Source organism: Garra rufa, chromosome 16, assembly GCF_049309525.1.
Source record: "Garra rufa chromosome 16, GarRuf1.0, whole genome shotgun sequence".
NCBI classification, from domain to species: domain Eukaryota; kingdom Metazoa; phylum Chordata; class Actinopteri; order Cypriniformes; family Cyprinidae; genus Garra; species Garra rufa.
The window spans coordinates 7229252-7243628 of NC_133376.1; the positions used below are offsets into that span (position 1 = coordinate 7229252).

Below are 14377 nucleotides of genomic sequence, written 5' to 3' on the forward strand. Positions count from 1 at the left end.
ATGAAGTATTTTGTAAGACACTTCCTTAATTTTGTTATTTATACAAAACTTATTTGACAGATTCCATGCTTTAACCCAAGAGATATTACCAAATAAAGAAGACCAGAAAAATCTTGCTGCAGGTAAAGATACAGACCGAAGAGAATTCCTTGTAATCTTATTACTATACTGTTGTTTTAACACATCAACATTTCCAATAAAAATGTTTTCACAAGGATTAACCATGCTGATTCCTTCTAAATTATAGTTTTTTTAAAAGTACTGTCACACTCTTTGGAATTGCGTCAATAACAATAGCAAATTCTCTTGGTCTAATTGGTTGTGGCGGCCGAATCCCGCCCACTATAGAATCCTACGGGTGACGTCACGGATACTACGTCCATATTTTTTACAGTTGTGACACTCAGAGAATATTGTTATGTAATGAAAGCCATTCCCACAGGTATACTGATGCTGATGAGAAGTCATATGTTGTCATGCAATGTCCATAGAACTGAACCTACACTTTATTTAAACGGAGTAGATATTAATAGTAAAAAGTGTACAAACAAATTTATTAGATCATTATTTTATAAAAGTAGAGCTCTAAAACCTAGAGGGAAATCATTTTGGAATAGTTGTTTCACAGATATTGTGTGGAAAAAAGCTTGGTTGCTCCCGTTTAGATTCTGTATACCTAATAAACTTAAGGAATTACATCTGAAAATTCTACATAATATTTATGTGAGCAATTATACTCTGTCAAAATTTATGGATATTGATGAAAACTGTTCATTTTGTTTAGATCAACCAGAAAATTTGTTACATCTTTTTTATGAATGCTGTCATTCAAAAAAGTTTTGGGAAGAATTATCTTTGTACGTCCAAGAGAAAACTGGTTATAGTTGTGATCTGACTTCAAAGGATGTTTTAATATATTTTGAATCTAAAAGTATATCCGTTAATTTTATGTTAAATCTGATTATTTTATTTGGAAAATTTCATATTCACAAAAGTAAAAGAAATAATTCTAAACCTTGTTTAAAGGTTTTTATGAGTGATTTTCATTCATATCTAGATTCTCTTCAATGTATTGATAGTAAAAAATGTAAAGATACAATTGTATTTGCTGAAGAGTTAAAGTTGATCGAAAAGTGAATCTTATATACATTGTAGGTGTGTATGTATATGTGTGTATATGTATGTGTATATATATGTATATTTTTTTTGTCAAATTGTATCTTTGCATACTTGCAACTAAAATGTAAAATGTAAACCTCTTTATTTTTATTTATTTTTTTATTTTTTTACTTTTTATTTTTATTTTTTTTTGTTTGGATGTCTTGTTATATTTGTATATATCTTTGTTGTAGTTTGTTAATAAAAAAAAAAAAAAAAATACAGTTGTGACACTCGCCGTTTTTCCAAGCGCCACACCTGTAGTCAGTCCTACCGCCGTGGGGTGGCGCTGCAGTTCTGATGACACCTTCAGCGGTAGAAGAGAAGCAGCGCTGTGTTTCCGGGAGGAGGCTCGGCCGATGGATGAAGCGCAACAGCTACATCCACAAAACCATCTACAATCAATAGAAATCAAAATTGGGTAAGATAATAACACACGTGGGAAACCTACGTTGTTCGACCGTTATTAAATAATGCACAGTGAGTTTTTCAACGCCGAGAGGCGTCGGATCTCAGTGTTTTCATAGATCAGTGCAGTGATCGGGATTACACCGGCTCGCCGCAGTTTAGCTACAAATATATTTTCTTACATTCGCGTAACTGTATAATCCATTTTTGACGGTTACGAGTGTGTGTTAACTTGTCTACTAACAATAAAATACTGTTATATTCTCCGAAATACCCTGGAATGCCATGCTAATACTGTGGTATATGAATACCATTCAGTACCATGGTATTATTAAGGTACAATGATATACTGTCACTGTCAGTGTACCATGCTACTAGTACTTTGTACTAATCAGTTTAGGTTTAGCGTAATGTTTAGTTCTGTTTTAATACTGCTACTATTACTAATATTAATAATAATTAAAATGTATTGTTATTATTATTATTATTAATACATTAAGGAAAAAGTCTAAAACTAAAATATGAAATGTGTAGATCCTTCTGTCAGGCATATTTAAATTTAAATATTAGTATAACTTAAAGGTTTAAGATATTGATACTATAGTTATAGTCAATTTTTTAAAATTGAGATTTATATAATATGAAAGCTGATTAAATAAGCTTTTCACGAATGTATGGTTTGAAAATCTGGAATCTGAGGGTGCAAAAAATCAAAATGTTGAGGAAATTGCCTTTAAAGTTGTCCAAATGAAGTTCATAGCAATGCATATTACTAATCAAAAATTATGTTTTGATATATTTAGCTTAATATCTACATGGAACATGATATTTACTTAATATCCTAATGATTTTTGGAATAAAAAAAAAAAAACAGATAATTTTGACCCACACAATGCATTTTTGGCTATTGCTACAAATATACCCATGCCACTTAAGACTGGTTTTATGGTCCAGGTTAATAATAAAGTAATAATTCTAAACATTTTTTATATTTATTATGCAACATAAATAATAAAACAAAACAAAACAACAATAATTAGTGTTATTATTTTATTATTATTTTATTAGCCAGTGTTTTGTAATTTAGTCCAGCTGTTTTGAAGCATAACTTAAGGATGTGAGCATTTCTCCAAGGAATTTCTCCAGTTCAGAAACAATACAGATGCCTTGCGCTCTATAATCATTCAGTATTTTGTGATGATTTATCAATGTGTATTGACTGTGTTGGTGTCTGTTTCTCATCGTCTTCCACAGTGAGGTCCCGTTGCTGGTTTGAGATGTCAGGTCAGAAGCGCCCCAGTGATCCCAGCAGCTCTGGCACCCTCGGTGCTCCTCCGGAGAAGAAGAAGGGCGCTGAGGATGGAGAGGGCATGAGCACTGGATCTGGAGGAAGCACTGCTGTAGAAACGGTCATCAAACTGGGAGGAGGGTCCAACCAGGTGAGATGCTTTTTGAGATCTTTATGTGTGATTTGAGCTTTCTGTTGTTTGTGTCTCCCCAGTGTTTCTTCTTTTTTTTGGACATAATGTCTAACGTCTTACATTTAATGTTCAGATATGTTGTTTGCAGATATGTCCTTAGTCTGTCTGTTAATCGTGTATTGTTATCGTGTATTCCTCTGTTATGTAAAAATGTTCATTTCTGAAACCTGAATCTTAGAACTGATTTCTGAATCTGATCCCATATCATTTGGGTCCCACTGACACTGTATTTCGTTCTCGCAGGAGGAGCAAGATATTAAAGCTTTGCAGATTAAAAACAGAAAGTTGGGAGAGTCCCTTGACCAAAGACAGGTAGAGTTTCTAAATTTCTATTTCAAATAAATGCTTTTCTTTTCAGTGTTCTATTCCTCAAAGATTCTTAAAAAAATGTGTCACATTTTTGTAGCACGACTGTTTTCTTAACATGGATAATAATAATAAATGTATTTTAAGCAGGAAGTCAGTATGTTAGAATGATTTCCGAAAGATTTCTGAAAGTCTGGAGGATTGATGCTGAAAACTCAGCTTTGCAATCACAGGAAGGAATATATTGCATTTTAAAATTTTGAATTGTAATAATATGTGACAATATTCACTGTATTTTTGATCAAATAAATACAGCCTTTGTGAGCAAAAGAGACTTCTTTCAAAAACATTCTTTTGGAAATCTTATAAACCCCATTGGACTATATTGTATAATGTTTTATTACACTATTATTGCAATATATTGTGATTTTCCACTGAAAAGTGGTACGGCAAATATTTGTTACAGACATATATATACATGCAAACATAGACTGTTGTGGCTGTTTTGCTGTAGGTGATTGAGGATGAACTGAGAGAGAGAATTGAAAGGTTGGAGACTCGTCAAGCAACAGATGATGCAAGTTTGTTGATTCTAAACAGATACTGGAACCAGGTAATTTTTTATTTACAATCTATATAAATTAAAGTTATTTTTCTCTCAAATTCTACCATTTTAAATCCTGATTTTTATTCCAATTTTCTTTTCAGTTTGATGAAAATGTGCGATTAATAGTGCGTCGTTATGACCAATCGGGGAGCGAGCCCGTTGAAAGCCAACCTCCCGAAGGACGCAGCTTGAAACCTGGAACGCCAGAACCGGATGGAGACTCAAACCAGGAGAGAGCAAAAGACAGAGGTAACAAGAACTATTATAGATAGAAATAAATGGATTGCACAAATACGTCAGATGCTTCTTAGTATTTTGGGGAAAAAATGCTCAATGTTTTAAAACCTAATGTCTTGGTCTGGATCTGAGTCTTGGCTTAGGGCCTCAGACAAGACAGCAGTCCATTTAAAAGATATTAAAGATCATAATCACGTCAGTCACAGATCAGCAGAGTGTCTTCTTATAACTGTGGTGTTAAAGGAGTAGTTCACTTTCAGAAACATTTACAGATAATGTACTCACCCTCTTCTCATCCAAGATGTTCATGTCTTTCTTTCTTCAGTCGTAAAGAAATAGTTTTTTGAGTAAAACATTTCAGGATTTCTCTTCATATAATGGACTTCTATGGTGTCCCTGAATTTGAACTTCCAAAATACAGCTTCAAAGGGCTCTAAACGATCACAGCCGAGGAAAGAAGGGTCTTATCTAGCAAAACAATGGGTTATTTTCTTTTTAAAAAAATTACAATTTGATACTTTTTAACCTCAAATGCTCATCTTGTCTAGCTCGGCAAGACGAGCGTTTGAGATTAAAAAGAATATAGGTTGTAAATGTTTTTAGAAAATACCTCATCGTTTTGCTAGATAAGACCCTTCTTTCCTCGGCTGTGGTCGTTTAGGACATCTTGGATGACAAGGGGGTGAGTCAATTATCTGTTAATTTTTGTTCGAAAGTGAACTACTCCTTTAATTACCATTTTAAGAGATCTTAAATTCCGGGATGGAAAAACAGGAATCACGATACAGCTTAATGTGATTAACAAGCTTTAATAAATGTCAGGGTTGCACAATTATAGTTTTAGTGCTGTTTACAGTCACTAAATACTGCCCATTTATGCCAAGTGATTGCATGTGAGCTACTAGCTATGTTTCAGTCACCCTGTTTTTATGCACATTGTAAAGTATTGCATCAGAAACAAGTGATGGAAATTTTTAAATGTTTTTTAAAGTCTCTTCTGCTCATCAAGCCTGCATTTATTTGATCCAAAGCAAAAAAAAACAAACGATTTAAAATAACCACTTTCTATTTGAATATATTTTAAAATGTAATTTATTCCTGTGATTTCAAAGCTGAATTTGTAGCATCATTACTCCAGTCACATGATCCTTCAGACATCATTCTAATATTCTCATTTGCTGCTCAAAAAACATTTTTATTATGATGTTGAATTTCTTCAGGTTTCTTTGATCAATAGAAAGTTCAGAAGAAGCATTTATCTGAAATAAAAGTCTTTTGTAACATTATAAATGTCTTTATCATCACTTGTGATCAATGTAGAGCATCCTTGATAAACAAAAAGATTATTTTCTTTAATTCCCCCAGTTATTTAGGGCTGCAATACGATTAGCCCCAATTAATCGATTCAAAATTAAAGTTTGTTTACATGCTATATGTGTGTGTACTGTGTATATTTATTATGTATTTATAAATACACATGTATATATTTTACAAAATAAAATATTATGAAATATGAAATTTTATATATGAAAATTAATATATTTACATATATTACATATTTATATGTAATATAATATATTTACATATATAATGCTTTATGTGATACTCCAATTTTGCGCATTCAATTCATAACTTTGGATGTAAACATTGTTATAATATATCACAATGTTTAATTTATAGTGTTTATGTTATAATTAGGGGTGGGCGATATGGCAAAAATATCATATCACAGTTTTTTCCAAAACTATCACGATTTTATCACTATTCTTTGTCACGTTGGTTTTACTAAGTTGTCTGAGCAGTACAGCCAAACTAATTTCTCTATTTTAAAACCAAAGCCTTACAAGGTAGCAAAATCTAAAATAAAAAGAATGACAGATGTTTGGGCCAAAGTGGGCGAAGATAAAAATCTTTGTCGTTATTTAATCTTTTTTTTTTATTAAAAAATAAGAACAAAGATAAGCTACATGTTGCAAATACACATTATATACAAATAAAACAAACAGTGGTTTAATTTTCAAGTACAGCAGGTGTATTTAGCAGTAGCATTCAAGAAATGTAATTAACTAATATAAATAATAGACTGTATTTGAATAATGTAGGTAACCAAACAGTTGCTGGTCCCCAGTTACTTCCATAGTATTTTATTTATTTTTTTCCACTTTCAAAGTAAGTGGGGACCAGCTACTGTTATCCACATAATATCTTTATATCTTGTATTAAAAAATTAATAGACGTTTGGGACAACATGTGAGTGAGTAAATTTTTGCGTGAACTGTCCCTTTAATGACAATCGGCAGCATGTTTAGTTTTGTCGCTTTAAAGGAACACTCCACTTTTTTTGGAAATAGGCTCATTCTCCAACTCCCCCCGAGTTAATAAATTGAGTTTTACCGTTTTGAAATCCATTCAGCCGATCTCCTGTTCTGGCGATATCACTTTTAGCATAGCTTAGCATAGATCATTGAATTCTATGAGACCAATAGCATCGCGTTTGACTCTTCTGTAGTTATATCGTGTATTAATACTGGTGGAAAATGTAAAGCTGTGATTTTCTAGGCCGATAAGATTAGGAACTACATGCCATTCTGGCGTAATAGTCAAGGAAGTTTGCTGCCGTAATATGGCCGAAGCAGGTGCAGTAATATAATATAGGCTAAAAGTGCCAATTTCCAAAAAAAAGTGGAGTGTTCCTTTAAGAGCTGCACACGTCTAATGTACAGGCGCACATCTGTTTTTCTCTCAACTGTTTACTTTCACTTTAGACATAACCAACTGTGTTTATATGTAATCCTTGCGTGTTTTTGACAGTATTAGCGAATCAGACACCAAAGATCCAGTAATCAGGCGCTGTTTGACAGGCTTTTAGCGCGTGCTCACTTCAGATGTACGCACTCATGAAGTGCATGCCAGAACAGCGCTCGTTATTTAACCGCGTATAATGTACTTTTGTGATTGCGAATAAGTGTTGTGTCCTGTGAGTGAATGTATGTCGTCTTGTACAGTATATTGAGACGAAGGCACACGATATTTTGTCAAAATCAGATTGTGGAGACATTTTAATCCTCCACAGTAAAAAATCATTATATCGCACACCCCTAGTTAAGATGAATGTAAGAGTACTTAAGAGTAAAATTGGGAAACCCAGGAAAACCCAGTAAAATTGGGAAAAGTTGATAATGAAAAGTTCTGCATTATGGATAAAATCAGTCAACCTCTAATTTGCATGTATTGATATATTAGTACATAACCCAGTTAAAATATTTTTGTGTATATTAAATAAAACATGTCTTAAGTATTACAAACTGTTTTGCAGTTGAATGTGTGTCCCAGCCTGTTTAATTAAGAATCTGAGAGACGTAATGTTTTTGGAAATATATTATGTGTTTGTTCTGTTTAGACACCCAGTAGAACCTCACAGTGTTTGAAAACTTAAATTCAGCATTCTCTCTGACCCCCTTTAAAATTGACAGCCTCGTTCTTTGAAGGCAAGATTGCTGTCTTTTTGGTCGCAGTATGGGTCTAGTCTTGCCTCTAACTGAGATAGAAATACGTTTTTGTTGTAATGTGTCATACAGGTCAACAGGGGGAGGGAGCAACCTCCTTTCTGGCTATGCTGGCCAGCAGCAGCAGTGAGGAGATAGATGCAGAGCTGCAGGAGCGATTGGAGTCCAGCTGCAAACAGGCCAGACGTGTGGTAGAAATCTACGACAACCTCAAGAACACGGTAGACCAGCTAAAGAAAGATACAGAGTCTGGAACAGGTCAGACAAACTATAGTTTTGTGGGTAAATCCTTTAAATAAACTAATCATGTTATAGCTTTCTGTTCATTCTGCGTTTAATATGCATGTTCTTGTGACTTCCTTCAGATGGCAGTCTCTGGGATGTGGCTGTCAGCCTCAACACCCTCCTGACCAATGAGAACGAGCGTCTGCGCCAGCTGACCGACAGCCTCCCGCAGAAGCATAGTCACATGACCAGCGAGGTTGGCGGTTGATTTGTTGACATGTTTATCTGGTAACCTTGTCGTATTGAGTGCTCACAGCGTATGTGTGTGTTTAGTCTCGTTCGCTGGGCCGTGCGGCTAATCGTGCTGATAACAGGATCAGCGAGCTGCAGAGTCTCATTGAGGAGCTTCAGTGGGACATGGAGAAGATCCGACGGAGGGAGAACCGTCTCAATGCACACCTTGCAGAAGTGCTGGAAAGGGTAAGTGGCTTTTGCTCTACAAAGTCAACGTGAAATCATAAAAGACCTTATTTAGCTTTATTTATCTTAAAGGGATAGTTTACCCAAAAATGAAAATTTCCCCATGATTTACTCACCCTCAAGCCATCATCTGTGTGTGACTTTCTTCTTTCTGACAAATACAACTGGCTCTTCCAAGCTTTATAATGGCAGTGAATGGGTGTTGAGATTTTGAAGTCAAATAAAGTGCATCCATCCATCATAAAAAGTACTCCAAAAGTTCTGGGGGGTTAATGAAGGTCTTCTGAAGTGAATCGATGCATTTGTGTAAGAAAAATAACCATATTTAAAACGTTATAAACCGTAATCTCTCAGATACCAGTAATGTGTGTAATTGCAGTAATGGCAAATGACTATGGATTTAAAAAAGCCATTGCAAAATATTTGAAGATGCTCATTTGTAATAGTAAACTCAAGATATAATATTTTTATTGTTTTACCATGTGGCAGAACGTATGTTGTAACTTCTATTGCTCTCCCATCATAACCAGGTGAACAGTAAAGGTTATAAGGTGTATGGCGAAGCAAGCAGTGTATGTGGAACCATCACCATCAACAAAAGAAAGGTAAATGACCAGTCATATGAACATTTAGTTTTAAAATTTGCACATGGTGTGAATTCATTTTACTGTAAATGTGAAGCAAGCACACTATAGAATCCTTTTTTGTGTCTTTACTGTCACTTTTTAATTATATAGTGCATCTTTCTTAAACAAAAGTGTTAATTCCTGTCAATAAATAAATAAGTGTCTTTACCCCACGTTTATGAGTGGTAATGTTGGTCTATCTTTAATATTTGCTAGCCTGCTCTAACATATGTTGTTGGGTTGGTTAAGCCTTGGCAAAATTAATTTGTTACAGAATATAAAGTTGTTATATAAAGTGTTTTGTTTGTCATATGTGACCCTGGACCACAAAACCAGTCTTAGGAAGCACGGGTGTATTTGTAGCAATAGCCAAAATGACATTGTATGGGTCAAAATGATCAATTTTTCTTTCATGTTCCATAAAGATATTTTGTAAACTTCATACCGTAAATATATCCAAACTTAATTTTTGATTGGTAATATGCATTGCTAAGAACTTCATTTGGACAACTTTAAAGGCGATTTTCTCAATATTTAGATTTTTTTTGTACCCCCAGATTACAGATTTTCAAATAGTTGTATGTCAACCAAATATTGTCCTGTTCTAACAAGCCATACATCAATGGAAATCTTATTTATTGTATGCATATATCTTAATTTAGAAAAAAAAAGACCAAAATTGGTTTAGTGGTTCAGGGTCACACTGTGTTAAAGGGGTCATTGGATGCAAAACTAACTTTTACATGTTGTTTGAACATTAATGTGTGTTGGCAGTTTGTGTACACAACCACCCTACAATGATTAAAAACTCACCCAGTGGTATTTTTTTTAATCTTTAAAAGTAATATCCCCTTTTAAAATCAGGTCATTCTCAGCTTCTTGTCGGCGTGACGACACAGACAGAGGCTGCTCCCACAATAGTTGATTGACATGAGCGCCTTACCTTAGACCCGCCCTCACCGAGCTGAAACAGTCCGACTCTGATTGCCATTGTGTGACTCGGGTGCAGAGGAAGACGAGAATGTCTCAGATTGAGCGATTAAGGTGTTCTGTTGTTGGATGTAATAATGAATATAGCAGTCATTTACTCCCGACATATGAGCTGCTGAAGATGCAGCGGATAATGTTACTTTCGTTTTTAAAAGAAAAGCGCCAATCCCGATCTACATATGCGTATATGTTCATGCGAAGCGTTGGCCTTTCTTAATAATGTGCTTGTTGGCAAGTTTTGCCACTAAATGCGGCTAAAGTAAACATTACAGCTCATCATCCCAGGATGAGAGGGGCGGGGCGAGCAGAGCTCATTTGCATTTAAAGGACCATGCAATTAAATTTGTTTATTTTTTGCAGAGTTAATTTTGACAAGGTAAAAGTGTGTTTTTTTTACACTACTTTTGAGAATTTTTAACCAAAGTATATTACAGACTTTTTATTAAGACCCTAAAGAATCATCCGATGACCCCTTTAGCACTGAATCATAATATACCTTGAAATCTTTTTTTGTCTCTTGTTAGTTTGAGGAGATGAACAGTGAGTTGGAGGAGAACAGGGAGCTGGCTGAGAATCGTCTCAGTGAGCTCCAGAAACTCCAGCAGGACCTGCAGACAGTTTACCAGGAGAACAATAGCATGAAGGTAAAGCCCTTGAGACTACATATGTCATTAAAGGATAACTGTTGCCAAAATGCAACCTGGGCTGTTTTTTTTTTACTGTAAACGAGACAAACTTATATCTAAAAGCATAATTATGACAAACGAGCCGTTTTTGAGATTGACCGTGATTTAGTTTTGTGGTCAGTGGCTGGTGAATGGGAGAACTAGGGGCATACAATTGAGCGCATCAAAATCGATATTTTTACAACACTAAGAAGGCTCGACACACCATGAAACTTTGCTCGAAGTATCGCCTGGGTCTCTACACATGAACTCGAGCATTGAGAACATTGTTTGTGTACACAGAGTTTACTAAAAAGAAAGTTTTTGAACAACTCACTTACACTGTTTGGGTTTCCGCTCGCAGCCATCTTGCCAGTCAAGAAGTGTCGATCTCCGAATGCGAATGAATGGACTCCATAGGACGAAATATAAGGCTTATATGAGGCTCTTTTTACAACTAGAAGGTTAATATTGTTTTTCACTTGCGACAAAACAAAGAATTAGCCGTGCATTTATATGGAAACATGCTTTAGGAGCTATCCATCCTCGCATTCGGAGATCGACACTTCTTGACTGGCAAGACGGCCGCGAGCGGAAACCCAAACAGTGAAAGTGAGTTGTTCAAAAACTTTCTTTTTAGTAAACTGTGTGTACACGAACAATGTTCTCAATGCTGGAGTTCATGTGTAGAGACCCAGGCGATACTTCGAGCAAAGTTTCATGGTGTGTCGAGCCTTCTTAGTGTTGTAAAAATATAGATTTTAATGCGCTCAAATGTATGCCCCTAGAACTCCCATTCACCGGCCACTGACCACAAAACTAAATCACGGTCAATCTCAAAAACGGCTCGTTTGTCGTAATTATGCTTTTAGATATAAGTTTGTCTCGTTTACAGTAAAAAAAAAAACAGCCCAGGTTGCATTTTGGCAATAGTTATCCTTTAACTTGTTAGATCCATTTTATGTTTATTGTTAGTATTGCCTCCTGTTCAGGCAATACCCAAATAAATAAGTCTAAATTTAGAGTCAGTCAACTGTTCAGCTCTTCGGAGTGGAAAATTACAAACTCCACGCTTTTGTATCTTGTCCTTGAAAGAAAGCTGCTTACCAGCTAACACTTAAAAACGCAGATACTCTGACCAGAGTAAAACACTCCTTTAGTATCGGTGGAATTTACTGCAGCTTTCCTGAATGAAAAATAATTATAGGTCATTCTGTGTCAAATCAACAGAATTTAAAAGTTTTCTAGCTCAATTTTTTGATTTTGCTTTTTTTTTTCTGAGGAAAGATAGTGATGAAAGCAAAAAAAATTACATGTCTCGGATGAATATAATCCAGAACTGAGTAATCCACTATTACTCAAAATGGCAATTTTCACCTGAGATTTAGAGCCAAATTAACAATGACTTCAGAAAGATGGCAGCATCATAATGTTATTTTTACACAGAGATTGTTAGTTCTGTTAGTAAAATCTGTTGACTTTACCAATCTTTGTTCCATTATGTGCCAGTGGTAATTGTTCAGAAATGGGGAAACAGCACTTTTCAAGTTTTTTCTCCAAAGTTTGCATGTCTGTAACTTAAGAAGTATTAAAGATAGATATTGGGAAACATACTTTTCTTTTGACATCTTAATTTTAAGGCTTTGCATGGTTTGCCGGTTTTCAGCGGTAAGAAAATAAATGTGGGTCATTTTCAAAAAATATATTTTTTTTAAAGAAGAATAACAGAAGAACAAATACTTTTGAAACTAGAGATGTATCTCGTTTTCTTCTGTCAAAACAACTGCATTGAACATAGCTGCATGAATGGAATAACTATTCTTTTTCCAAAGTTTGCATGTCTGTAACTCAATAAGTATTTAAGATATCGCAATATGATTTTAGATGCTACAGATCTGGCCATTAAAAATGCGTCTTTTTTCACGCGGCAGCCTGCAATTCAGCACGCGTCGCCACGCGGCGGCCTGCAGGGGCTTTTTTAGGTTTTTTTAAAACGTTGTTGCGCTTCATATAATATCCACCAGGTGGCGCAAGGAACAACATTCTGTGGCCAAGCCCTGCACAAAGAGGGCTATTTGGACAGTATTTATGTCTGTTGTTTCAATATCTGGCGCCATAATCGGTAATTCATTCTGTATGTAACGGCAAAGTATTTATAATTTCGTTTCCTTTTTATTAAGTTAATTTAGAAAAAAAAATTGGAGCATTTTTGTTCGTTAAACGTAAGCTTTTTGTTTCTTAAAGACCAAGCGGCAGACAGTGAGTTGACCTACTCTTTCAATTTGCCTTCTCAAATCACGAATTGGCTAAACTAAAATCCATAGATGTAAAATAAAAGAAATAAATAATAATAGATATAAATATGCGCTATTAGGTGCATATCCAATCGTTTGTGCGGAGAGAGCAAAACACATTTTTAGGACATGAAGGCTCAAGCTCGATCAGTTACATTTTTTTTTCAGTGGAAAATATTTAACCGTTATTTTTTTGTCAGACATGATAAATAAATATGTAGAAAGACTTAAATTACTACTTAACGAAAAAAACAAATAGAAAACAAAAACTGTTTTTATTATGTAGCTAGTCCATAGAGATGCATTTCTCTCTAAAGGCGCGCGTCCAACGAGGATATGAGGACTGTTAACTGCATCATCACTGACTCAGAAAACAGTAGTTTCTAAATAAATAATTAAAATATCTCCTTACTATTAGACAGTCATGGTATTTACTTTTGCCAGTGTTTTGTGGTAAGCTTTAAACAAGGAACCCTTCCAAGCTGTGCTGAACGTGCGCTCAATGCTGCTAACAGGACCGTCATGGTAGCCTGGTCTCGTGGTTCCTCCAGCGCTGCAATTTTTTTTTAAATCACCACTGAATGTCTAAAATATAATTTTAGCCCGCATTTGATCTTTGACGGACTAAAATGCAGGGCTGTAATACGTCTTAAAAGTGGAACATGGAAATATAATGGATGTACTGCGAAAAAAGTTTTATACTCGACATTGTTTCCAAATGGTTAAATGTGAGATTCTGGAAATGAGAATTAAATTTAGCGTGTCGGGTCGGGAAGAAAATTATTCTAAGTGGGTATATATAGGCTATATATTCTAAGGGTATATATATAGTTAGTATCATAGGCGGAGCGTGTGTAAGGCTGGGGAAGGCTTGACCTGGGGCCAAAAAATGCCACTAAATTGGACATATTCCCCTGCCCAAACAAAATCAATATATTACGTCTGTTGACAATAAAATGAAAATGAATAGAAAATGTAAATTGCGGCATTACATTAAGATCAGATAATCTGCACCGTAATTCTTTTTAGGCGTTTTTACAGTGTTATAACGAACCACACACGATTCTGTTGGGTTAGGAATGCAATGTCTATCAGAAGCGTTCAAATGAGTCTTGTCAGTTTTGTTGAGTGCGCGCAACTCTTGATTTTTAAAAAAACCATAAACAACAAAGCTCAGACGCACCTAAAATGTAGCTATAAGTAAGAGATTCGTTACACAGGGAATACAACGAAATCATGGTTTACATTTAAGATACAAGTTCATTTAAGATATAAGATAACATGTATATTGAAAAGTTCTTTAAAAGCATCTGGATGCAAAAATAGTATTTTTTAAAGGTGTTTTTAAAGCATTTGCTTTATGGATTAAAATACTAATAGGCTAATAAATAATT

The 14377-nt window shown here is 34.9% G+C and overlaps 2 protein-coding genes across 2 annotated transcripts in view; both read left to right on the forward strand.

The window, feature by feature from the left end:
• The first annotated feature begins 1475 nt into the window (after positions 1–1475).
• Positions 1476–14377, forward strand: part of rnf20 (ring finger protein 20, E3 ubiquitin protein ligase) — an 80449-nt gene continuing 67547 nt past the window's right edge. Inside the window, exons 1-10 of the mRNA XM_073820483.1 lie at positions 1476–1579; positions 2821–3005; positions 3291–3359; positions 3868–3966; positions 4062–4209; positions 7776–7961; positions 8069–8184; positions 8262–8408; positions 8939–9013; positions 10549–10668. Of these exons, the coding sequence (XP_073676584.1) occupies positions 2844–3005; positions 3291–3359; positions 3868–3966; positions 4062–4209; positions 7776–7961; positions 8069–8184; positions 8262–8408; positions 8939–9013; positions 10549–10668 (1122 nt within the window). The 5' untranslated portion in view covers positions 1476–1579; positions 2821–2843. The remainder of the gene's footprint in view (positions 1580–2820; positions 3006–3290; positions 3360–3867; positions 3967–4061; positions 4210–7775; positions 7962–8068; positions 8185–8261; positions 8409–8938; positions 9014–10548; positions 10669–14377) is intronic.
• The window catches only part of LOC141288945 (iduronate 2-sulfatase-like), a 16636-nt gene continuing 14595 nt past the window's right edge, over positions 12337–14377 (forward strand). Inside the window, exon 1 of the mRNA XM_073821147.1 lies at positions 12337–12357. Within this exon, the coding sequence (XP_073677248.1) occupies positions 12337–12357 (21 nt within the window). The remainder of the gene's footprint in view (positions 12358–14377) is intronic.